At 44.7% G+C, this 26,886-nt stretch overlaps 1 protein-coding gene across 11 annotated transcripts in view; it reads left to right on the top strand.

Annotated features, from left to right (window-relative positions):
* Window positions 1-9,692: 9,692 nt before the first annotated feature.
* Window positions 9,693-26,886, top strand: part of anks1ab (ankyrin repeat and sterile alpha motif domain containing 1Ab) — a 35,552-nt gene continuing 18,358 nt past the window's right edge. For 5 of the 11 annotated variants that reach the window (XR_009790175.1, XM_061785243.1, XM_061785246.1 and 2 more), the window contains exons 1-3: window positions 9,695-10,084; window positions 13,586-13,652; window positions 20,125-20,240. Coding sequence is in view for 10 of the 11 variants with exons in the window: in XM_061785243.1 (XP_061641227.1) it covers window positions 9,812-10,084; window positions 13,586-13,652; window positions 20,125-20,240 (456 nt within the window). In the remaining variant the exon portion in view is untranslated. Of the gene's footprint in view, window positions 10,085-13,585; window positions 13,653-19,106; window positions 19,656-20,124; window positions 20,241-26,886 lie in introns of those variants that run through there. The other 6 variants (XM_061785248.1, XM_061785245.1, XM_061785244.1 and 3 more) reach the window with 3 other exon arrangements.

Here is a 26,886-nt window from a genome sequence, read left to right as displayed (position 1 = left end):
CGTTTTTGCCGCGGGCCACATTGGAGTTCTGCTTTAATACTGACAAACCATCAAATTGTTTCATTGCCTCATCACAAACAAATTTATGGCGAAATAGTTTTGAAATCGGATGCGAATGAAAATAGTTTGTCAGATGTATTTAAAAAAAAATATATATAACATTGCAATATATCAATGAAAAGTTAAGATCATTTGCAGTTTTGGTACAGATTTTATGAAGACATGATTTGCTTTAGCCACAAAATGATGTAGTGGGCTGCATCTAGCCTCTGGACCTGGAGTTGGTCAACTGCAGGATGGAGAAACCGCTCTCGTTATTACGCATCCCTGTAAGCGGCAATAATAAACACTGTTAAATTGCACGCAGGATATAACTCTATATTCTTAATCCTACGAAGTGCATTCTGGGGAAAGAAACCGTCCCTTCCCAAAGTATGTGATGCATCGAAAATGTCAATCGATATATCATATTGGACTGTCTAATCTCAATTAACAGTATTAATGAGAAACTTCCCCGACAGATGCAGCCACAGAGTCATAATGGCCTGACTCAACTAGACGTGACCGATTGTCTAAGTCTGTAAAGTCATAATTAGAGACTATGACGCCATCAATCTAAAACAAAGCAATGAAAATCAGTACAGTGCTAACTGAGCGAGCCCCTGGACCACATCTGCCACTGTACTTTTGGAGAATGAGAGCACATGGACTTTGTCACGTGGTGGTCACTAAGCACCACCCACACATTCTCGCATTCATGCACATTTTATGCAAAGTGTCTGTCACGTGACATGATGAAAAAACTATGAATATTCAATGTCGAGCTTTTATTCCTATGTTGGGGTGACAAGACAGCGCAGAAGGGAGAAGTTTCATTACGTGTAACTCAAGTGCTATCTGAGGGCCGAGTGGTAGGTAGGTAGGTAGGTAGGTAGATAGATACAGTAGTACATCCTGCAGAGTAGAGAGAGAGACTATTAACCTCACGAGGGAAATTTAGGAATAAGTGAATGATTATCAGTGAGCTATTGTATAAAATGAAATGTGGCATCCCACAAGGTTGACTTTTAAATCCTCTACTTTTTAATAAATTAGATAGAATCTCATTGGAATGAGATTGTGAGCGAATGGTTGATAAATAAATAAATCTCACAAATAACACATTCTTGCATTCTCCTCTAAAACCATAACAAAGAATACAAATTAACGAGATAATCATAAAATTGTTGCATAATAGTTGGCTGGTCCTTGTGACTGTAGGAAAAGTCAGCAGTCTGCGTTTGGGTGCAGATGCTGACATATGACTATTTAATGTGCTTATTTATAAAACATGTCCGTGCAGCAGCAGGTGAAGGAGGAGAATCACAGCGAGTGTCCACATGGTGCCCCGTGCTCGTGGGCGGCCCACCAGGGGGCCACAAGGCTGGTTTGTGGTTGGTGGGGTGGGACGCAGGCTGCCGAACATCCAGGAAAGTCACATTTTGGCCTTGATGTAGATTTTATTTCAATGATATTTTACTTTTTCAATATCCCACCTACGAGATAAAAGTCGTCATTTTTCAAGTAAGAGTTGTAACTTTACAAGAATAATGTTGAAATCCTTCAAGAAGGGTTAGTTGTAGAAAAAGTTGTAATTTTACAAGTATAAAGTTGTCATTTAGATAGATAGATTGATTCATTGATTGATATTGATTAATCCCACAGAAGAATTTAAGGAATGAGTGAATGCTCATCAGTGAGCTACTGTAGAATTTGAAACATGGTGTCCCCCAAGGCTGACTTATAGGTCCCCTACTTTCTCATCAACACTGAAAAATCGAACATTTTACGAGAATAAAGTCACAATTCTACGGGGATTCGCCTTTTTGAAAATGTTGTAATTCTAATTATTATTTAGAAATAAGTCATCATCGTATAAAATGGAATTTTGAAAGAAATTAACAGCAGAATAAAGTACATTCGTTCATTCAGTGTTTTATGGATGTTGATGTTTGTGAATTCAATTTTCATTCCCAAAAAATCTGACGAGAATATACTTTTTGGGAATGGTGTTATTTTACTAGCTTCTCATTTTTTCCTCTCATAACAATACAACTTTATTGTAGTAAAATGATCGTATTAATCCATTTGTTTTCTGAGAAAAATGCATTTTTCTGTAATATTTTGTCCAGTGTACAATATGCAAGAATAAGACATTGGGAGGAAGTCAAACATATTCCTATTCCAGTTCCATTCAATTTCAACCAAATCCCCATAAGAATGAACATAACGTGTACTAATACGTTCCAGAGTCAGCATCAGAAAACCTTTATTACCGGTGCTGGATTTTAATCTTCATTTTTCATCCATCCATCCATTTTCTGAGCCGCTTCTCCTCACTAGGGTCGCGGGCGCGCTGGAGCCTATCCCAGCTGTCATCGGGCAGGAGGCGGGGTACACCCTGAACTGGTTGCCAGCCAATCACAGGGCACATCGAAACAAACAACCATTCGCACTCACAGTCATGCCTACGGGCAATTTAGAGTCTCCAATTCATGCATGTTTTTGGGATGTGGGAGGAAACCGGAGTGCCCGGAGAAAACCCACGCAGGCACGGGGAGAACATGCAAACTCCACACAGGCGGGGACGGGGATTGAACCCCGCACCTCAGAACTGTGAGGCTGACGCTCTAACCAGTCGGCCACCGTGCCGCCCTTCATTTTTCAAACATTCTTAATAACATCAAGCCAAAGAAAAAGAAAATGTCAATCTTCTGGTGCTCTCTACACCGAGGTCTTGGACTATTTGCTTATAATTTGGCCACATTTGAACTTTCACTGAGTGACACCCTTTTTGGGGGTATTTTTGTTTGTCGACGAGGAGCTAAAAGTGGAAAAAGCTGCTCCATTTTTCATGCGGCCTCACCTCTGATGAGAGCGCTTCAATGTTTTATCATCGCCTCGGACATATGCCGCGTCTGGTCCCGAGCGCCACGGAAAACCACTTGCAAATTTCTTCCTGTTCCTGTTCCTGTTCCTCTTCCTCTTCCTGTTCCCACAGGCCACAGGCCTCAGGTTCACACTATATACATACAGTATCTATATATAAAAATAGAATCTATAATACAACAGGGTAATTTATGAGAATAAAGTCGTTTTGTTCATGAAAGTCGGAACAAAACAAAACCTCAAGAGAATAGAATAGACTTTAAATAAAGGCTTCATTTAACCAGGACGAAGTCACTTTTCATTATTTTTCAAGAACAAATCATGATCAACTGGGAATATTCTTTTTTTTTTTTTCAAGAAAATCAACAAAAAAGGATTACATTTGTATTGTCTTTAAAGAAAAAAATTGAACTTTTGAGAGAATAAAGTGACAATGTAAGTGAACAGTAGTAATTATGTGACAATAAAGTTGTAATTGTATGAGAATAAAGTCCAAAATGTACAAGCATGAATTCAAAATTTGGTGAGAATAAAGACCAAAATGTACAAATCATAATTTCATATGAATAAAGTTGAATTTTAACAGAAAAAACGTTATGAGAATAACGTTGAGATAAAGTCGTAGTCTCGCGAGAGTAAAGTCATCATTTTTGGAGTATGTTAAGAATAAATTGTAATTTTATGCAAATAACGGCGTAATCTTCGAGGAGTTTAGAGTACTTTTTGGGGGAAAACTGTAATTTTAGAAGAATACAGTTGCTTCGTAGATTGAATTAGTACATTTTTTTTTCTCAAAGAAGTCAATCTAATGAGAATAAGAAAAGGTTGCTAAAAACAGTCTGGGTTTTTTTTTTCTTGTACTCTTACAAGAATAAAGATTTGTTTAAAAGAAAAATGTCAAACTCTTCCAAGTTCAAAGTCACAGTTTTTTTTTTTAGAAAAAACCCCCCTCCTAAAAATACTAAACCTACGTCGATCGACTCAGGCCGAGGTGTGGCCTGAGTTAAACGTTAAACGTTCGTCCAAATTTCATTTTTTACGTCCAATAAAAACTCTGAGAGTATTCTTGGATGATTTCAGCATTTTCTCGAACAAAGTCGGACTTTTTTCTCGTAATGGAAAAACATGAAGAGAAACTAAAGCAAGGTGCACAATTAGCAGTTGAATTCATGATGATTGCAGCAGAAAGGAAGCCAAAGCAAGAAATGTTTTCCCCCTGACCTCAGGGGCCTCAATTATTGTTCACATTTGCGCTTATCTCCTGTGCAGACGTTTCTTTTGTTCGCTCCCGTCAGTCAACAAGTGAAAAACTCATTTTGCGTTTAAAGGAAGCATGTCGGTCGCTATCGCGCCGCGCGCCAATCTGCTTACCACTGCTGTCTTTTGTTCCAAGTCAGCGCTCTTCCTTTGTCTTACAACATGAGCGCTTGTTTTCTTTTCTTTTCTTTGATTTTATTCTATTCAAGTTTCATGCGTAAGAGCTTTTGCAAAACGACGAAGCACCACATGCAACGGTGACATGTCGCAGTGTGTTCGCTTCAAGTGGACAGAAACAAATTCACTGATTTTTAAAGGTCCTATGTTTTGGTTATTTAGACCTCGATAGAGTGACTCTCTCATTTGGACTGAGTATAAAAGTGTCAATTTCATGGCAGAACACACCTTGGTTTTGTCATACGAGTGAGTGTCCAGAAAAGGCCCTGACTTCTGGTTGACCCAGTTTTGTGTCCGCTTTGTCCATATTTGGCCGAAACCGCTCCCTTCGCTCTGATTGGTTGCCTCCGTGTCGAAGACCCACTTCTGAGAGCATGCTGGCTCGGGAGCGGAAAGGGAAGGCGCAGCTCTCTCTATTTTTTTCAAGTAAAAACAATATTACTCAAGTTATTATTTACAAGGGACAATAAAGTTTGAATCCAAAAGAATAGAGTCCAATTTTTTGGAGGAATAGTTGTAAACTTATGAGAATAAAGTCGTAATTTCCCCCCACAAAAATAGCACAAAGGGGCAATTTCACGCGAATACTGTTGCAATCCTACAAGAATAAAGTCGTAGTTTTTAGAGAAAGATGAAATCAAGAACAAAGTCATTTTTCATGAAAAAGTAATACTCTTACAAGAATAAAATGGCATTTTTGGAGGAAAACGTGAAATATTGTGAGTCACAATTGCAATGATGATGAAGTTGTAATTGTGCAACTCTTTTTTTAGAGGGGGGGAATTTAGTCGGAATTTTACGACAATAAAGTAGCGATGTTACGAGAATTAGTCCTATTTCTTGGAGAGGGGGGTGTAAGAATTTTCTGATATTTAAGTTGTAATTTGTCAAGAAAGTTTTTTTTTGTTTGTTTGTTTTTTTTACAGAAAAAGTAAATCTTATGAGAAGAAAACTGTAATTGTACAAGAATAAAGTCATATGCTCGACTGTGACATGAGCTTATCTTCGATAAACTTGGATTCGTAATATTTTCCAGTATTCGTTATGGGGGAAATTCCTTCACATTTCAAACAAATGTGAACGGCTAAACGGCTTCCCGAAACCCATTTGAGCGCTCACATCCTGTTCAACGTCAACGCTGTTTCACTCACGTCCTGTAGGTGGCAGTAATGCGTATCTCTAAGGTGGTTGCCAAACTTTCCCACAAATGAAGAAGACACATCAGCGGTTTGCAGACTCAAAAATGACGATACTAACACCTCAACTGTGTGAGACACAGTGTTGATTACATGTTTTTACAATTAGAAATAAATAAATAAACTTGAATTTGTCCAACTTAAAACAAGACATGCAGTATTGTCAACTCTGCAGTCATGGTAACAAACAGAGTGAATATTAAAGTGCTGTCTGGCTTTTGAGCTTTGCAAAATCCTCCATACAATGTGAAGGCCACAGTCTATTTTTAAGAGAGGTTCTTTTAGCCAAGAAGATTCTATGAGCGTTAAAGTTAGAAAGGCTAAAAGCCCGAGTGGCGGGTGGACGCAGACCGAGAACCATTAAACAAACAACAAAGTTTGACGTGAGACCAGAGAGAAAAAACTTTACCCCAGAATGCGAAACTTCTGCTTTGTTTTAGCTTCCCCCAACATTAGTTATAGCATCGTCAGCTAGCGGGACGACGAGAGGTATTATTGCTGTGCTCCTAAAATGTCATGGGAAAATCCCAATGGTGACGTTAACTACAGGCGGGATGGAAAAAGATCAGACGAAACGGTTCCGTCTTTGGTTTAGTAGAAGAAGGAATTGAATTGAAACGTGCTTAATGTTAGCGTCGGCGCGGTACACGCATACCAACACCGGGGCCAGCCGAACACACACACACAGAAGGATTTGCCTGCCTGGCTATCGGTATGTGTGTACCCCACTTTAGAAAACCGGTATAAATGTGGATTCCAACTTTTTCACGGTACTACACATATGATACATATAAATAACATTACATGAAGTAGCTCGAGTGATGTTTCTCACACGAATAATCAGGTTTGCAGCTTTTTTGAATTGGAGAGGGTCAATTCGGAGCTGGAGGCATTGAAATCTGTCAGAGGTTGCCATCGTCATCCTCTTCTGCTGTCGGCACAATGAGAAGCATGGGGCAGTGCCCAGTCTTTTCACTGACACGCACGAAAGCACATTTCCCGCACATACGTGCACACACATGCACTGTTTATCTGCTCAGAGTCTCTGCAGCCTACAAAACGTATCTTCTCACGATCTTCACGGTGACACGTCGAAGCTGCGCGGTACCTTTAGTTGTATGAATTACCCGTTTTATTTATTTATAGACGCTCGGGCTCAGGGGAACGTCTTCCTGTCGGGGGTCCGGGAATGTTGTTCGGTGGGCAAACGGGCACGGCCGCTTCCTTGAGCTCAGCGTCAGAGCTTTCAGACTCTCTGAGGGGGAAATCAACTCAAAGCCAAATGAATGGACTTTCCCAAACACAAAGCGGACACGTCATTAGGGACGACACATGTGCATTCACAAACAACAAAAAGAAGTGCACTTGGCCATGACTTACTGCCTGAGAGGTGAGTCTTTTCCCATAAAGCCTAAAGTCAAGCTGACTTTGCGGCGGTGTACATTCTGCAGACGTCTGTGATGTCATTGCCAAAAAAGAAAAAACAAAAAAGCTCTTTGGAACGTGTTGCAGACATCCAATTCGAAGTTCATGATTATTTGCGAAAAAAACAATAAGGTCGATCAGTTTGAACATGAAATATCTTGCCTTTGTAGTGTATTCAATTCAATCTCATTTGCAAATCATTGTATTCTTCATTGGAATCGGGGTTGTATTTCAATGAGTTCATTCTATGGGTATTGTATCGTTGGACGCTTCCTCTTTACTGACTCCTACTGACAAGGGGCAAATCTGGTGTCGAACCCGACTTGGCACCCAACTGTGCCTGTTTCATAGCCACAGTTGACTGGAGTTGAGAATTAGCATTAGCATTAGCATTAGCTCTAAACTCCATACGCATCGCATCGGCTGCAAGCTTGTGACGAAGTTGGACTGCATCGTCCGTGTCAAATGAAGACCTAACCGGATAAAACTTCCCAGTGGAAACGGTGAGAAGTTTGAAGACTGGGGCAGCTTATATTTCCTATAATCCACAGGTAGCAGGCCAGGGATGCTCACGCTGTCATTCTTGTTTAAATACAGAATTCACAGCGAGCAGGAAGAGCCCGGAATCCGAAAGATGCGTTTGTGCGCCACGACCCCCGTGTGCATTGTTTGTTCCACTTCCTGTACGCGCGGCGGCGGCGGCGGCTTCTCTGTGGCGTGCGCGGCGAATGTCCATGAGTCACGGCTGTCTTTCCGCCTTGAGGATCATCATCGGCCGGCTACTTCATGTTCGGACTCACAGTACGTGGCCCGCGACAGGCCGTGAAGACGTCATGCTGTTAAACCAGGGGTGTCCCGACCTCGGCCCGGGGGCCATTTGCCGCCCGTCGTCTTCCGATTTGAGACCATATCACCAAAAAAAAAGATCCTGCTTCCTATAGATTCCTTCTTGTTTTGGCTCTGAATGTGGAAATCTGCTCAGTCCAGGGGCAGATCTATGAACTCTTTGCCAGAAACCTGTGGCATAGCAGTCTTTTTCCCAAATAACTACAATACATAACTGCTTGATTGATTTGTTTTAGCGTGTTTAATAAATCGCAGCCAGTCCTTGCATCCTTCCATTTTTTTTGGAATACGGTCCTTGGTGGAAAAAGTTTGGACACCCCTGTGTTAAAGCATCACCAAAAATAGCGTGCACATCCTCATCCCAGTCACGGAGATGATCGCACGCGCCCTTCTTCACTTGCTTCCATGAGATGTGGCGTTTGTTTTTGGCCGCCTCAGCACTATTCGCGGCAGCGTGATATCCCAAGGGAGCGAAGGGGGTCATCTTCTCTCTGTCACGGCCACGAGACGCACGAGGTGAGCAACGCAGAAGAGCTCGGCTGATGGAGGGCGTGGAGATGGCGGCTCGAGGTCGTCATGGTGACGCCGCGCCGAGATCGACGCAGATCAAAGAAACACGATACAAAGCAGCTAATAAAAGTTCAAACGACTAAACAAAATGCTTTTTTGAATAAAAACATGATATATCTGGAAAACCATGCTCTATTACTGTCTGCTAAAGGGGTCAGGGTCAACGTTAGGGCTTGGGGGTTGATTAGGGTTTGGGTTACGTTTTGTTAGGGGTTAAAGTTGGGTTGGGGTTAGTCACTAGGTCGACGTTTTGGGGAACTATAATTTGAACTAAATGGAAAAAAGTCGTCTTGCTAGACGACTTTTTGCTAAATAGAGGGTTACGCAACTCCACCATTGCTCCAGATGGCCACTAAAACGGAATTTCTTCTTGCTTGGCCCACACAGCAGACAGACACGCAGTAACACGTCTGTCCTCCACAACTCCAGGAGCTTGAGGGTGACCTCCGTTTCAAGTGTCTTTGGAGGAGACATTCATAGAAGGCAAAGTAAGGAGACTTCAAGGCGCACCGGCAGCCTGATTAGCCGGCCGGCCTCTCGGGACGCTTGGATTCTCAGTCTGCCACAGACATCTCGGGCTATCCTCGGGAGAGGTCGTTAACTCACAGCGGGAGAAGCTAACTCGGTAAAAGGAAGCACTTGACTAACTGCTGCCTTTAACATCAACCCTAACCCGCAAGATAGAAGACAAAGCCTGCAAAACGGTGATTTTACCTTGCATTGTTTGTTTTTATGTAAAATAGGAGAATATTCCAGCCAAAATGTGAATATTTCAACTTTTGACTTTAGTTGTGAAGAAAGTCCCATTTTGGGAAAGAACCGTGTAAAAGTGCAATCATTAGAGCAGACTGCCGATTTACTTTGAATAATTTGGTTCGGGATTGATCACGGTAAGAGAGTTTGACTTCGGGATAGGGTCAATCTTATGGTTAGGGTTAGGAATTGTTTCTTTAGGGTTCTTGGGAGTAGGGTTTGGGTTGTTGGGGTTTATTAGGAGTTAGGGTCGGGGGTGTGGTGTTTAGTGTTTGCGTTAGGGATAGTTTCGGGGTTAGGCTTTATGAAAGTTAGGCTTTAAGGTTGTCAGAGTTTAAGGTTGACAGGGTTTGGAATCGCTTCAGGATTGTTTTGAGTCAAAGTTACACTTGTTAAAGGTAATGGCTGAGTTCGGGTAAGGAATGTTCCTGAGACACATGGACCGATGCGACTGTCGGGCAAAAGTACGTGCGTCTGCCTGAGGGATCGGAGGGGAGGGCCACAGGATACGACCGGTGGGTGGACCTTGTTGACTCGCACTTCCACTTCCACTCCCTTTCCCTCCACGTTACTCCACTCGACTTCATCTCGGTCTTCCCGTCTCGCCGCTCACTGACATATCTTGGATATCCCACAAGGAACCACCCTGGCATAAAACAATGGCACTGTGCACGCCGGATGCGGATCCCTCCAAAGTCATCCAGACTGACGGGAAGGAGCCCGCCGAGGCGACAGCCGGGTTCACGCCGGCCGCCGGCGACCTGAGGCTGACCCGAAGTTTGTCCGAATCGGACTCGGACTCGGACTCGCCGGCGCCGCCGCTCGGAGGAGACGACGGGGGTCACGCCGCTCGGAGCGGATCCGTGTCCGAGTGCGAGCCGGGCCAGCCCTCCGAGGAGCGAATGCCTTCCTTCGCCTCGGAGTGGGACGAGGTAATCCACGAAATTAGGACGAGAGGCTGATAAGAGGCGCGACTCGGGATTAGTGCGGAAAGAGGCTGAGGCGTTGCCTTTTGGAAAGGGGGGGAAGGATGTCCTGCAGAGGTTGCTATGGTAACGCCCGCGGCGCGGCGGCCTCTGTGTAGCATCCAGGGCTAATTGGGCCTGTGCTGTCAAGACACATCCGCTCAGTGCTATGCCCACTACCCTTTCTCACCAACGGGGGCGACGGCGAGCAACAGCAGCTAAAGTAGCAGGCAGGAAATTCCTTTTTGATTACGTTCTGAAACAGCTTTGAGTCCCGTGGATGCAATACTACTACTACTACTACTACTTCTAATTATTATTATCATCATTGCGATTGTAAAATTAATGAATACATATTTTGAATTTTTATAAGCAAAATAATATTTGTGCAATAACAATATTAATACTACAGTAAATGTTGTTACTGTTTTATCATTAATAAATGGATAATGAATTATATTATACAATAGCAACAATTAAATACATCACACTATTATTGTCAAATTATAACTTGGTTATATTTCATCAAAATAAGAATTAAAGCCTTTGTGCTTTTGCACAATAATAATAATATTAATAATATTGAACATATTAGGCTATTGTTGTTATCATTGTAAATATATGTAATAACTATTAGAACTGTATGAAAATTCCTATTTATTTTGTTATACAATTACAATCATTCAAATTATGACATAGTAGTTATTATTCTTATCATGGGATTCCTAGTATCTATTACATATTTGTCACTGTAAAATCACGAGTCAATTCATGTAATAATACAAAATATTATGTAGGTATTATACTAATTCGAAGAAATCTATGTATATATACAAACACACGCACACACACACACACGTATATATATATATATATATATATATATATATACACACATGTTTGGGAAAAGTCACATAATTAAATTCATAATACTAAATACACCTGCTATAATGACAGTTTTTATTGATTCACTGTTATTGTTATTATTATTAGTATGGCGTTAGGCCAACCACATGAAATATTTCGGGATTAACTGATGATATGATGATTGTTTGAGCGTTCAAATTCAGTGTAACGACAACGATCATGAGAATGTCACAAACGTCTCATGTCGTCTTATAATTGGCTTGATATTTTCAAATGCCTTGAAAATGGGTTATGCAAAACAAATAATAATAATAATAATCAAATCAAATTCAAATGAAAAATGAACTCAACGACAGTGAGGTCGCAGCCCCTCTTCGACATTTGGCGGACATGTTGAAGTTTGTGTTCGTGCACAAGTCGTCGTCTTGTCACCACCGCAGACCCTGGCTTATACCCCCCTCCCTGACACCAGCGTTTATTCAGGCCGTGCTGGGTGGGGTGTCCTGTTCTCAAGGGCTTCCTGTTGTTGCAGCTGCTCCCCGATTGTCTGATGGTGCGCCCGACTCGTTCGGGCTAAAGATTTTCAGTGTATTATCTCACGAAGACATCAGTACACACACATTATATTGACATCTCTATGGAATAACATGGCGGGAACCAACTCCCTAAGTACATTAAATACAAATGGAATGTGTTTATTAATAAGGAAAATGGCCCTCTATAATATTGTACTTTATAAGAACATAGCAGTAACACAATTCAAGAAAACGCAAAGAATTACAAAGGTTTGTGCATCATGATTCATTCATTGCAGCTCCTTCTGGTGTGCGTGACTTGGCCACCCGGGGGCAGTATAGTACGCTCATACAGACAAAAACGAAGACGAGTTTCACAACTGCTAACTCAATAAACTGCAGTAATATTAGCGGATTGACGCGGCCGCCGTAGGACGAGAGGAAACCGGCGAGAAAGTGTGGCTATCCGAGCGGCTCTTGGCAATGATCGCCCAATTCATTGACGACCCTCGTGCATTCCAGCAACGGAAACTCGCTTTTTTTAGCCACAGGGACTGTACATAAGCAATTAGGAAGATAACGGAGTCAAGTATGATTGTAAAACTATATATATATATATATATATATATATATATATATATATTCAAGAAAACTAGTTGCTGAAGCCCGCATACTGCGCGCCAGGTCAGTCGCGTTTGGCCACATCGCTCAGTGTTCTTCGGCCTGAAAGGTTCAATCCAACGAGTGTGTCTCCTTGTTCCACTGGTCCAAAAACAACTAATTGGACTGTTCTATTTTTGCACGAAAGCCACAAACCAAGTGTGCTGTTTGGGCAGCTTTAATGAGACACGTAATAAGATGCGGTCAGCTCGTATCCGCACTTGGTATCCACATCAGTGCAGATTCGGGCAACCTAAAAAGCTGATGTGCGCGTGGCCGTGCACAAGCGCCACACTAGCGGCAGACTCATTGGATGTAATATTTAGTGTTTGAAAGAGCCCCCTGCACTGGCTGGCTGGTGGCATCAACACTGTGCAAGATGAGCCTTGATTCATTTGGAAGGCAGGCGGGCGGGCACGTGGGACGCGCGGCATACTGCGCCTGAAGCGACGCAAACCTCATATTCACTTCTTGAATTAACCCACTTACATTCAATAGCGCGCGCGCACGCACGCACACACGCGCGCGTTCTGTAGTCGACATTAGATGCAGCCTAAGTGCACCTTTATTGGAGTCTGTCATCAAAATGTCACTTCTTTGGGAGGGTGCGATGATTTATTTAAACGCTCGACTATGTCATTGCGTGGTGCACATACGGTGTCGTTGCACAGCCTGCAATCTAAATATTGGACATGAAATACATATTTCGAATCATTAGGGCTCGAGCACCATGGAAAGGCCCGCTTGGAATTGTTTTGTTCAACTGGATTGCCAAGAAGCGTGTATTTCTGGTGTATGTTTTCTATATATAAAAAAAAACAAACCCATTTCACTAATCGTCATGAAATTGGGAGGGCCTCATAACAGGATACATGAAAAAGTCTCAAGAAGTCATGCCCAAAATTGAACAGGAAGTCGGCCATTTTGGTTGCACGCAGCCTATTGATTCCAGGGCTCGGACGTCGACAAACTCCGACTGGGGAATTTGCCAAAATGAGCCCCAATTGGAAATCCGAGACAGATGGGAATCGGGAAGCTTTTTGGGGGGTTTTTGTCCTACGCCACCGTCCGTGTGTGGAGGATGGTGTCACAATTTTGAGCATTTGCCATGACAAAAACCACATATTTGCATTACTAAACATCTTTGTATCATTTGTAATTTGTATTTGTAATGAGTTATTTGGTCACCTCAATATCGCGTTACATATCCTCCACAACGTCTTCATGCTAGGATCTTCATTCTCTTGACTGCAAAACAAACAGGGACCGTGTCTCCCTGTCCTTATTCTGCTGCGTGGGGCAGCCGAGCAGTAGAGCCCTCTGCCCCTCGGCATTACTTGCTTATGTAAAACGTTGACAAAATGATTTGAAAGTTGCTGATATATGAAAATGAAATAGGACGGCTGTCGTTCTATCTCCCCAACAGATTGAGAAGATCATGGACCTGATCGGCGCCGGCATCCAGACATCCGACAAGAAGCAGGCGAGCTCAGGTAACATTTTTTTCCAATTTCATTCAAGCGGTGCAGTGATTTGGATTTATTACCAAGAGAAATGAGCATAATTCATCGGTGTGCTAATAGGAAATGACAAGCGGGGGCTCGGGGATGAAGTGAGACTTAGTCAGGAAGGCTTTATCGAGCTTGTTATTGCCCAGTGGCGCATTGATGATTGGCCGGTGGGGTTTAAGCGCCGGGTATCGCACGCAGCGACCTTGTGACTGATTACATCGGCTCGCATTATTAGCACTTTTTAATACGGGCTGAGGCGGGGCGGGGATGACACTCGGGACACCTTATCCTCCTTTGGAGCTAATGCTCACCTCCCGTCATGAATATTCATTCATTATCGACTGAGACATGAAAGAAAAATGATGAAAATTGATTTCAGATGTGGAAGTGACAAGACATTATCCTGGATTTTTTTTCATGGAAAATTCAAGCTATATCACGGAAATCTTTATTGGGATCATTTGATATGGACTTTTACAGTATGCAGCGGTGCCTCGGCTCACCAGCGATTTGAGGCGCGAGCAAAAATTGGAGTTACGAGCACTAGCTATGGTGGCAGTGAAGTTTACAACGAGCAGCAGTTCAGCAGATAGTGAAAACAAATCTTCCCAAGAAAAAGAGCCCAAGTGCTTTCTTGAAACTGTTTATGGCTGCGCCCATGTAAACTTTCAAACTAAACATAAAACAAAGGGAATTTATTTTGTCTTATGAAATGATGCTAGCTTAATGCTAACAGGATGAAAAACACCCTAGCTGGGATAATGAAGCTAGCATTTATGTTGTAGTAATAATAATAAACCTTGAATCAAGATATTTGAACACAAGCTGTAGCAATACATGCGGACAACGCATAAAACACTCTCAGGCATATATTCTTTATCCTCTGCGCGAAAACAATGAATATTATTTGGGTTTAGTTGAGGCGGTCTTCTGCGTGGAGTATGTGTATGTATTATACTGCCCCCTAGTGGCCATGGCGCACACCATGCGCATCATAATGCCCATTGAATTATGATGACGCGCAAACTGTTTAACATTAACGTACGATTTTATACTGTAAAAATACGATAGAGTGCCATTTTTCTTCCATTACAAATGTTTTGATCGGTGTCTACTGAGAGGCTGGAACGGATGAATTGCATTTCCCTTCATTTCGATGGGGAAAGATGATTTGAGATCTCCTAAGTCAAGGCGCCGCTTAATTGAGCGAACCGCTGGTGTTTGAGTCTGCTTTGTGTACGACTGCGTTTGGTTTCAATTCTGATTCCTGACAAAGAGGGCAGAAAGTAACTCTGTGCTTATCATCACCCCTTCCTCAACGCCCCATTTGCTGCACATTCTCGGTTCTAATAGCGCCCGAGGTTCTTCTGTATTACATAAACGGGAAGATGCAATATGTTTGTTCGCCTTTTCCGCCTCACCGCACACACACATGACACATACCATAGGTGTGTGTGTGTGTGTGTGTGTGTGTGTGTGTGTGCGCGCGCGTGAGCGAGTGCCCCACATTCAGCTGAGTCGCGTTTGGTTATCGGGATGCATTTGCGCTGCCATTATTCAAATGTGTGTCGCGCGCTAGCTAAGGAGCCGACGTGTCAAAGATCGGGAGTAAGGACACAATAGCCCATCAGATGCGATCCAAAAACATCACTGAGGTGTTCCAAGGACGGCTCGGGCAATGTGTCGCTGAAAGTGATGAGCAGCAACGATGCAGTTTGTACACACACACGCAAATCAAATCAAATCCTGTCCTGTCCTGTCCTGAGTTTCCCTGAATTCCTTCAGCTTTGCTTGCCGCCGCTTCCTCCGATAAAAGCAGACGCTGCTTTTGATCCCGCTCGTCTCCTCTTCGGCGGCGACCTCGCTAGCGTAACTCCAGCGCGGCCGTTTAATCCATAGAGATATATTTTCATTCTTATTTGAAACATGCTGTTTCCGTTTTGTTCTGATACCAAAAGATAACCCAAAAAAAAGAATCTATGTGACTTAAGAAGGGAAAGGTTGCTGTCCAAAAAAAAAGGAAGTCCAATTTTTTTTTCGGGTTTTTGTTTTATTCTGAAACAAGATTTTTTTTAAAAAAATGTTTTGTAAAAAAAAAAAGACAATGAAAGATCAAACATACGGCTACACGGGGCGAGCCTATTCACGAATTCACCACAAGATGCTGCCAAAGCCCTGGCTAACAGGAAAGTCGTAATTGGTGTCAAGGAAGTACGTTGAGGCAATGTCCCCAAATCTTTTGTATGTCAGGGAGGAGTTGGTTTAGCCTGGGTTGTTAGCTGAGGTTATAGAGAGTCTTCGCCACATGCATATGTTTTTACTCTGCTGATTGTGCTATTAAAAAGCTCAAGCTAACAAATGGTGGAGGTCTCGCTTTTGCTCGACAGTTGCTATTTTTAGGGCTCGTGAATGCAACATACCCACTCACGGTAAACCATTTATTTTGAAGGGTAATGGAAGTTCATTTTATATTTACGTTTTCAACTATTCATACAGGCAATGACACATTTTTAGAGGGTGCATCAATTCTTCTTGATTTTCTTTTCCTGCTCCTCGCGGCAGGGTTTGGGCCCTAACTCACCCTTGAGTTTACCCTTCTTCAGATCCATAATGTTGTAATTTCATATGTACTTGTGGCGAAAAAGCAAAGCGTGGAGAGTCTCTGTCACCGAAGCGCAGCCAATGCACGGGCCATCATCACCAATAGCTTCTCAAATATCCTCTCTCTACTTTATTGCCACCAATCCGCTTCTGCCTTGACAATCACGACACGGTGTTTGTGGTTCGACGAAAGACAAAAAAAAAAAAAAAGAACAAAGAAAACAATACAGTATATGTGGAGCCTCAAAAGGTTGTTTCCCGATATAGATATAGACATAGACTAGATGTAGAACATCAAGGGTGGCATTTCTTTCCCGTCGCAACACGTCGGTCCACGCGCGGCAGGGCGTCGCCGGCAGTAATTAGTTCACGATCGTTCAGTTGCATCGCTTCCTGTGCGGCGGCTTGAGCTCGAGTTACGAACTCCGTGACACTCGTAGGTCGAGGTACGACGAGACGTGCTTTTTTCACTTGGATGACCTCATCTTTCATAGCATCGCAGTAAAAAACAACAAAAACAAAAGGGTCGAGACGTACTTTAGCAGCAAAGCGATCCCGGTGAGAGACGAGGATGCGATCGTCACGTCGCGATTCTGGCCCCCTTTCCCCTCCTGGATGAACAGAATGATGTCTCTCTCTCTCTCTCTCTCTCTCTCGTTGTCCCAAAGCAACGCAAGTTACGGGAACGGGGCGGCTGGTATTTTGAACAGGCTTTGTCTGGATGCGCTGGCGTCCAAAGCTCCTTTTAGTCAAGCTGTGGGGGGTCTCGCGCTGAATGAGAATGAGCTCTTTCTCACTCGTTATTAGCATCTTAAGTCGCCCGCGCACGGCCTCGTGTCCCTCGGCCGCAGATGAGCATCGGCGGGTCGTTACCTCATCGCTAACACGGAGCAGCAGCACGGCCTCGTTTGGCCTTCATCATCCCGCTTCAGATGACGCCGGCGGGATTTCCGCCGCCTCGGCAAGAAGCTCTTACGGGATTTATGAGCAAATTCATTACAAATCTCCAGCCATCCGTTTATTTATTTGCCGCCTGCGGCATCCCAGCGAACGCCCTGGACTGATCACCTGTCAAACACTTACTTCCAATTGCTATTCGTAGCCCTGTACATCCAAAGACTATGACGACTCTTCCCACAGCCGACACGTACGTTTTGGGAGAAACATCGTTCGTTTTCAGGCAAACGTCAAAGTTGACTTTGGTTTTGTAAAGATGGAAGACAATTTAGACCCTTCAAAGTATCACAATGTGAACATCAAAGACGAGTTGAGAGCGCACATACATTTTGCTCGATGAGGATATTTGTTCCTTTTCACGCTACTGAAGTTACTGTTAACAATTGGGACGTGTACATTTACGACGCAAGGTAGTGTCAAAGAACTCCATGAACACGGGGAGCATTTCTTTCGGTTGTTTTTGTGTCAACCAACATTCTAAATGGACAATTTCGAGACTTGGGCTGACAGAATCTCGCCGCTTGATGTGACTTCTGAGCTCAGCAAGTTGATGTTTTGGGTGCGCGTCCTTCAGTCTTGAGGATGAATGACTGAAGCGTTGGCTTGTTTTTCGCCTTTTCCCATTTTCTGTACAGACAAATCGTCTTTCCATCTAATAATCGAATCTAAAATAATCACCGTGCTTCGTACGCCATACATTACGTGGGCTATACCGTGCCATGTTTCTTTTTAGGTTTGGCGCTACCGCAGTAATACTTCATGCTATTAAGATCAAAGTCTCCCCGGACTGTGTGTCTTTTTGTTCCTTTTTCCATCGGGCGTGTTCTCGAGCGGACGATGTGAGAATGCGGTCCGACTGCCTGTCATGCAACTCACTTCATACCTCGAATCGAGGCAAAATATGCTTGCTCTTTGTCAAGATATTTCTTCTTAGTGGGCAGTTTTTGTGTCAGATTATTTCATGTATTTGCCTGCAGTGTGAGCCACACGCTCAATGATGTGTGCTGCCGAAGCGTCTGCGTTATGCGGACCTAAATACCGACGACACCGAGCGAGGAGGTAACGGCGTCGACGCGCGAACCTCCGGAAGCCTGTTAGCTCGCGAGCTAGCCGGTGGCTAGCGCCTCACGTGGAGGCGCTGAGAGCCCCGCGACAACTTGGTGAGCTATAACCCGGCCAGCGGAGGCTTTGAGCGAATTTCTTTCTGCAGCTCAAACTGTGAAGGCACTGAGGTTACGCTTAGCGTTCTTTGAGCAGGACGCGGTTTCAGCGCATTCGTTCGCGAGCGGCGACGACGGCTTGACTTTTCACGATTTTCAAGCCTCATTTTATAGACTTGCCAATTTTGTGGGATCATTCAAATTTGCCACACTCCTCTCTGTGGTGTGTTACATTTAGAAGACATTTGCAGTATTTTTCACTTAACAGGAACTTTTCTTTTAAGCCACCCCCCCCCCCCCCCCCCCCCCATTCCCCCGTACCCCTATCGACCTCGTAAAGATTTGTGCCATTTGATGAGCTTCTTTGTTCACCTGTGAACATGACAGTCAATGCATTGTTGTTGTTGTTTTTTTTCTTGTTTTGTTCTACCTGTGATGTCCTTTCTGCACCGGTAAGATCAGAGCACCTCTGCATGTGCATCTCTAATCAGTTAGAGCGCAAGAGAGAGAGCGAGCGAGCGAGCGAGAGAGCGAGAGAGAGGAAAGCGTAAGGCGAGGAGGGGTGATTACGTGGAGCAGCACCCCATACGGCAGCCCTGCAGTGCGATCTGGAAAGGAAGGGGGCTGCGCAGAGAGCCAGAGAGAGACGAGGACTGGGAGGCTGAGCGAAAGAGCAGGCATGAGACCTAAGGTATAGAGATAGAGCGAGGGGAGACAAGGGAGAGAGGGGGGTGGGGGGAGGGCATGATCTTTGCTTCCGGTCGTGGGGGAGGACAACAGCGGCGGCGGCGGCGGCGGGAGACCGAGGCAGGTCGGGAAAGCGGCCGGGTCGTCATGCCCTGTGAGCGGTGAGGCGCTCGGTGCGCCCCCCTCAACCGCCGTTCCAGCAGGGGTGGGCATGCAGCAAAGCGGCGGCGGAGGAGCCAGGTGGGCTGCGGCGCTTGACATCTTCTTCTTCTTCTTCTTCTTCTTCGCGTCATCGTCGCAGACGCTCCGGGGGACGAGCGGCGTCGTGTGAATGCCTCCCAGGACTTCCGACCTCCCCTTCGGGATTACGAATTGAGGAGTCGAGGAAGGGTCCGATCCGGCGGGATTTTACAAATACGACTACCTACCTACCTACCTAGCTACTTCACCTTTGTGGCCCCCCCACAAGAAAATAATGTTTACGCCGGTACCCGAAGCGTACTTTACGAATGCTGCTCCGTGCCCTAGCTCTCAAAGCGCTTGACCAATGAAGCCATGGGACTCAGGCAGAGCTTTACAAGTATGTGGTGACCACCCCTCCGACCCCTCCGACCCCTCCGACCCCCCCGACCCCCCCGACCCCGACTTTAGGGATAGAGTGTGTCGCTGTGTGAATCCCAATGTTTTTTGTGATTGCTGTGGAGCGGCTCGCCTCTCCCGTGTCCGCACCCGCCCGTCTGCTTAGTGGGCCCAGTTTAGCCCCAATTTGTCAGACGGGTTTCCCGCGCTCCCTTCGCTCTCGCCTGACCCGTTAAGCCTCGTTCGCCCCTAACCGGCGTCCCACCCTTTCCTCCCGTGTCCTACCACGCGGGGTGGAAACCCCGAACCCCCCGTTTTTTCCCAGCCCCGGAGAACGGCCCGGTGCCGCCGCACTCGGCTGCGCCCGCGCCGGCCGAGGATGATGTGGCAGTGCCACGTGTCGTCCTCCGAGTGCCGCTGCTACCGGCTCAACGGCTTCTCGCTGCTCAAGCGCTTCCCTCTCTCGGCAGATGGGGCGTGCGGCAAAGCCCTGGACCAGCCGGTGGGCGAGTGGCTGGAGCGAGCCGGGCTGCCGCAGTACGAGGGCAAGTTCCTGCTCAACGGCTTCGACGACCTGCGCTTCATGGTGAGTCAACTGCAAGGGGAAAAAAAACCCTCCGCTTCCTACTCTTGTCCCCCTCGAGCGCCACCCGCCGTCTACGCCGGGGGCGGGCGAACTTTTGGGCTCGGGGGGGGGGGGGCTGCATTTGATTTTTGAAAAGGGACAGATGGGCCAGTTGAAATGTATATCATATCATGATATATCCATCCATTTTCTGTCGCGCTTCTCCTCACGCGGGTCGCGGGCGTGCTGCAGCCTATCCCAGCTGTCATCGGGCAGGAGGCGGGGTACACCCTGAACCGGTTGCCAGCCAATCGCAGGGCACATAGGAACAAACAACCATTCGCACTCACAGTCACGCCTACGGGCAATTTAGAGTCTCCAATTCATGCATGTTTTTGGGATGTGGGAGGAAACCGGAGTACCCGGGGAAAACCCACGCAGGCACGGGGAGAACATGCAAACTCCACACAGGCGGGGACGGGGATTGAACCCCGCACCTCAGAACTGTGAGGCTGACGCTCTAACCAGTCGGCCACCGTGCCGCTATCATGATATATATATATATATATATATATATGTATGTATATATATGTATATATATGTATATATATATATATATGTATGTATATATATGTATATATATATATATATTTGTCTCAAATAGTTTAATCATAAATCCATAATTTATTATAATTTATATGAAATTTAATTGTAATTATTTAATACCAAATTAAATTATTTTCCCATTTTGTTGTTTACAATAAATACATTAACCATCCATCCATCCATTTGGTGAGCCGCTCCTCCTCACGCGGGTCGCGGGCGCGCCGGAGCCAATCCCAGCTGTCATCGGGCAGGAGGCGGGGCACGCCCTGAACCGGTTGCCAGCCAATCGCAGGGCACACAGGCGGGGCCGGGGATTGAACCCCTGGTCCTCAGAACTGTGAGGCAGATGCTCTAACCAGTCGTCCACCGTGCCGCCCAAGAACCAACTAATTAAAAAAAAAAAAAGAAATTGTGTATATGTAAAATTGTTTATGAATGTTTTTCATTTTATGATTTACAATAAAGCAATAAAATGAACAGATTAAATGACAAAATTATATATTTTCATTGTTTTTTCCCAAAATTTTGAACTCTGTTATTTGCAATAAATAAATGAACCAATAAGTCAAAAGAATAAATGAAAAGCTTTTTTAATGTGTTTTTTTTAGAAAATCTTTACTATCAGTAAATAAGACAACTAATAATACATTTATAAACTTATTTATTTTACATTCTTTATTCTATTATTTACATTAAATCAATTCACCAATTGTTTAATAAAATAAATGTAAAACACTTTAAACGTACATGTTAAAATGTTTCATTTTACTAATATATTTTTGCATTTAATTTAGAATAAATCAATGAACCAACTATTTAACCAGATGAATTAATTTAGTAAATCTATATGAACAAATAAACGGCTCGGTGAACGACTGGTTAGCACATCCGCCTCACAGTTCTGAGGACCGGGGTTCGATCCCCGGCCCCGCCTGTGTGCAGTTTGCATGTTCTCCTTGTGGCCTGCGTGGCTTTTTTCTCCGGGCGCTCCGCTTTCCTCCCACATCCCAAAAACAAAACATGCATTCATTGGAGACTCTAAATTGCCCGTAGGCGTGAATGGTTGTTTGTTTGTTTGTATGTGCCCTGCGATTGACTGGCGACCAGTTCAGGGTGTAGCCCGCCACTGGCCCAGAGATAGCTGGGATAGGCTCCAGCACGCCCGCGACCCCAGTGAGGAGAAGCGGAACGGAAGATGACTGAATATGAACAAATACATTTGAATGAAGCCATTTTAGGAAAACAGCAACTGAACGATATTGCAATTATTGCTGTATTTTGCGGTGGGCCAGCATAAGGAAGCGAGCAGGCCGTAAGTGGCACGCGGGCCAGACTTTGCCCACCCCTCTTTGCGACTCCCTCCTGCCTCCGTAATGCATGACCCTGCCGAGATCGCCGATGATGATCTCCTCCGCCCCCTCCCCTCCCTCCCAACGATGGAGGGAGGATAGGCCGCCATCGTTGGCCATCCAAAGCCGTGAACTTTTCCCCCGCCGTTAGCAATGAGATGATCTCATTGCACAGTCCTCCCAGCTCGCTCCGAACGCACTGCAGCTTCTTCCGGAAACACTCTGCACGCTCCCGTTATGTTCTGACTTCACTATTACAAGCTTATGCAAGTCTGCGCATCCAACAAAAACTCAATGCAGCTCTGCTTACCTTCTCTCTTCAACATGATAACATGGGCGTTGGACACGCGGAGGGCTGTAGGCGCCTTTACATGATCGACCTTGAAAGTGGCTCAGGATCTTTGCCCAGCCTAGCTGATCATGTCATGGGTGAAAAAAGGGAGGGGATTCTGTAAATTGCTATGACTGTTATGTAACAATGCTGTAGAGTGCTAATGTTGTTTAAAAACACGTTAGGAAAACATTTGCTCGCGCTTTTTTCGGGGCACTAGAACAGAGTAATGACAATGAGATACTGTTGTTTGTTGTTTTCGGAACGAATTCATACAAGCAATTCAAAAGTGGGATGGATGGATGAAATTTCCATATGATGTTCCCTTTAAATGACGAGCACATAAATTAAATCCATGTGGAAAATCCACCTTAATTACATATTGATCAATTCATTTAAGTGCACCTCACTGCTCACAGTATGACTAAAAGCATTATCGTGTTCTATTTGTTTGGATTTTCCGAGGGGCGAATTGTAAGAAAACGCGCCTTTGACGTCGTTCGCTCCCCCGGGTCAAACGATGGCCGACGCGCCGTAAATAACAGCGCCCGCAGGGGCTCCGAGCGAGCGTTGGAGCCGCTGTGGGGTTACGTCATCTTGTCACGCTGGAGCTCAGCTGAGCGTGAGCGTGAGCGTGAGCGTGGGCGTGGGCGCGGGCGTGGGCGCGGGCGTGGAGGGGAGCTGCTCCATGACCTCTTTAGCGGGGCATGAAGCGGCCCTTTGGAAGAAATATTCTCGTTTTTCCCGGTCATGTCAAACTGCGGTCATCGTGTCGGGCACTTGTCGCTAGGCAGAATTCAAGAGGCACAACCGTAGTCCCCCGCCCCCGCAATAAGAAAACATTGGCATACAGCACTCTTGCTGACTGGCTGTTTCCATGGCTGGGTGAGCCAAAAAGGGCCAAGCTGCGCAACACACACGAGAAAGGACAGAACGAGGGGGCAGGAACACAGAAAATACGGCAAATACAAAAAGATATTTTTACGACTACTAAGTATTTACGGAACTTTACTTTGTAAACGAGTCCCTCCTTTATAACAAAGCGATCTCATGCATTGTCCCCCTTGCCCCATTTCAAAACTTCACTAAAACTGGAGAATTGAGCTCGCTAGCATGTGCGGCTACGCTGGCCTGTAGAAGTGCTTGCTATGCACTGTCGCTAGGTAGAATTCAAGGGGCACAACCATTGCCATTTTTTTTTTTTTTTTTTTTTTTTTTAAACCAAGCCAGGTGGAGCTGTCGCACAAAGCAGCGAGAGGCAACAAGAACACAAGAAGAAAAAAATAAAGAAGGAAATACTGTATATAATATTGAAAATAGGTTAAAATCCTATTTTTAGCACGAGAGGAATTTAGAGAAGTCTGCTTGGATACGCTCATTTTGAACAATGAGTCACTATTCCATCACAGCGCCAAATACTGGATCTGGAGGGGCAGTGTCCAACTTGCCCCAATTGTAAATATTAAAAGTACAAATTTTCCAGAGAAAATCATTTGAAAAAGTGCGCTGACAAGCACCGGTCTGAATACATTCGCAAATGAGTGACTTATCTACAACAGTGCCATCTGCCGGTAACGCTTGGGCAATGCCCCCAATGGCGAAACCGTTACACACTTTTCTTTTAGAAGTCGATTGCTGACTGAATACGTATTTGACCGACATGAGTCCAAATCAAATGTACGGATCGTAAACCCCTCCCATGTACGTCGTGTGCGTTCCAAGACCGCTGACAGAGGCGTCCCGACATTCGATGGGATAATTCTGTGCAGATTGGACGATTTGGGAAATCTACGGGTCACTAAGCTTTCCGGTGTTCACGTGCGTGTGACGCCTCATGTGTCCGCTGGACCCGACGCGTCGGTGAGATAAACGAGCTGCGCTGTAAACAACGGCAAAGGTCAGACGAGTCGGGCCGACGGGACGGATGTTTCATCGCGCGCCCTTTAACGCGCTGCCAGATTCGTCAATATCGTCAAGCAGAGGTTCTCCAGCAGGGGGCGGCGCAGTTCGGATTCGCTTCGGAACTTTGAGCCTCCCGTTGCGTTTGTTTCGTGGGTCAACGTGAGCCGCTGCAGTTATCATGTGAATGTTGCAAAAGCCCAGCAATAAAATCCAACATTTCATAATTAAAAAATAGCAATGTTGTGGGTCAAATTGCCCCCTTTTAGTCTAAAAATGTGGGGAAATTTGGCTTTTCTTTTCACTCTACATATATTTTGAAATGAGCATGTTTTTGTAGTGATGAATCCTAATGATTTAAACATTGGAAATCCAGAAGACGTTTTTTTAAAATACAAAGAAGGAGCAGATATTTTCCTGGCTTTTTTTTGTGCTCTTTTTATTCCACAATATTCTTTTAAGTACGTTTCTTCATGATTATAACCCTTCCTTTTACAGTACGTAGTGGGTCAAATTGGCACAATTTACCATCTATAAATTAAAAAAAAAAAAAAAAAAAGTTTCCAAATGTCAAAAACAAATTAAGAATACAGCTTCTATTTTTGATCTTATTTAGAAATTGCTATTAAATGATTTCATTTTTTGTTTTTGAATGATTCGTGCTCCTCTTACACTGTATCGGTCAAACGGACCAATTTGAGAGGATGCACTTATTTTTGTTCTTTTCTTTATTTCAAAAAATATATACATTTAAATTTGCGTGTTTTTTTTTTAAAGTTTAGAATAATTGCATAAATAGCCAATTCAATAATAATAATAATAATAATAATAATAAATAGATAATAAAAAGAAGAACAGAACAAAGAGGTAAGGTATAGCTTTTTTCGTTTACATTCTAAGAATGTTTTGTCTACATTTTCAAACGGCAAACGGGACAGTTACAAATCAACAAAATGACTTTGATCCTAACTTTTTTTTCAAAAAGCCGCCGAAGGGGATTTTTACAGCTTATCAAAAACCTGACTCTTCGCGTTGCATGTGAGTTTGAAGGTAGAGCGGTTCCGAGGCTCATTTTGAAGATCCGTGGCGGGCGAAGAGTCATCGCCCAGATCCGGCTCCGCACGAGAAGTTCCCCCCGGCGTCCCGGCCCGCGAGCGCTTGAGCGGCGAGGCTCTCTTGACGACGGCGCCGAGAGGCAGCTTTTGAGGGATCATCAATTACGAACAGCTGTGTGCACAACGATGAGCATTTCGCCCGTTGTCGGTCCCATCTCCGGGCTGTTGACTCCTTTATTTTTGAGTTGTATTTATTAGCACGTTAACACTTTGTTGCCGTTACGTCCGAGCTAATGTGGCAAACGCTCCAGTGAGAATCGTCCGTGTCGCGCGGTGGCCTCGTGCCTGCCCACGATGAATATCGCGTGCCATGGCGCTGCTGGGAAAAAACGCTCCGATGTGGACGTGAAGAGTGCCGGTTTAAGCGGAATTTTATTTCATCTCCACTTGACTACTACAAATGCGAGTGTAGCACCGGCGTGAACTGAAAGAGTGGAGCGATTAGGGGAGTGTTATGCCCCCGTATGTGGGCAAGGGGAGCTACAGCTACACAAATAGAGCGAGACAACGTATAGAAAAAGATCAGTAACTAGTGAATTTGTGAGTATGTGACTATGAATATTAGGTTTTTATACAATACAATTCTATTTTTCTTGAATGAAAAGAAAGCATTGCAATATTTCCCAGGGGGCTAGAAGCAATTGTCATTTCAGTTCATATCGAGAGGGATCATTTATTTGAGATATGAATGGATTGCGTTGGAAGTTGGGTCACGCTACGAACTCAACGCACCACTTGTACAGCATGCGGTGTTCTTCCGTTATTTGCTACGGCGGGAAAGCACTCCTTTTCTATTAGACAGGGCTATGGGCTGACTGAAGCTCCTCCTCCTCACTTCAACATAGTTCCTTTGCACCAAGATGCCAGAAGATGAGAAAGTGCTTTGGCCTGAGCACAGAAACATCCAAATTGTGAATATTGTTCAGGATTTGATTTATGAAAAATCCTCACGCTTTTTGAGGGCCCCCTAGTGGCCAGGGGCCCCAAGCAGCCACTGAGTTGGCACATGCCTTCGGGCCAGCTCTGGACGTGAACACACAAAGCGGAACACATGTCTGAGCGTCGCCATGCCTCCGGAGCTCTTCCAAAAAATTCAAATAAAGATCATTTGGCGCACGGGTCAAGAGAGCGATGCTAATTTAGCCAACGCACGCAGCGAGACAGAGAAGCGCTAGGCCGGCTTCATCATCATCGGTGAGTCGCCGCACATCATGTCAAAAGCGGCACGCGGTTCATTAGCTATGCAAGTACTCAAGCGTACATTTGCCCGTCACGTGACGTCAAAGGCGACGACGACGACGACGAGCAAGAGTCTCCCGCGGCGGCGTCGAACTCGGTCGGGAGAGTCTATTTCGGGATTTATGGCT

Source organism: Phyllopteryx taeniolatus, chromosome 9, assembly GCF_024500385.1.
Source record: "Phyllopteryx taeniolatus isolate TA_2022b chromosome 9, UOR_Ptae_1.2, whole genome shotgun sequence".
NCBI lineage: Eukaryota > Metazoa > Chordata > Actinopteri > Syngnathiformes > Syngnathidae > Phyllopteryx > Phyllopteryx taeniolatus.
The sequence above is the reverse complement of the archived record's forward strand: the minus strand, read 5'-3'. Positions and strand labels throughout refer to the sequence as shown.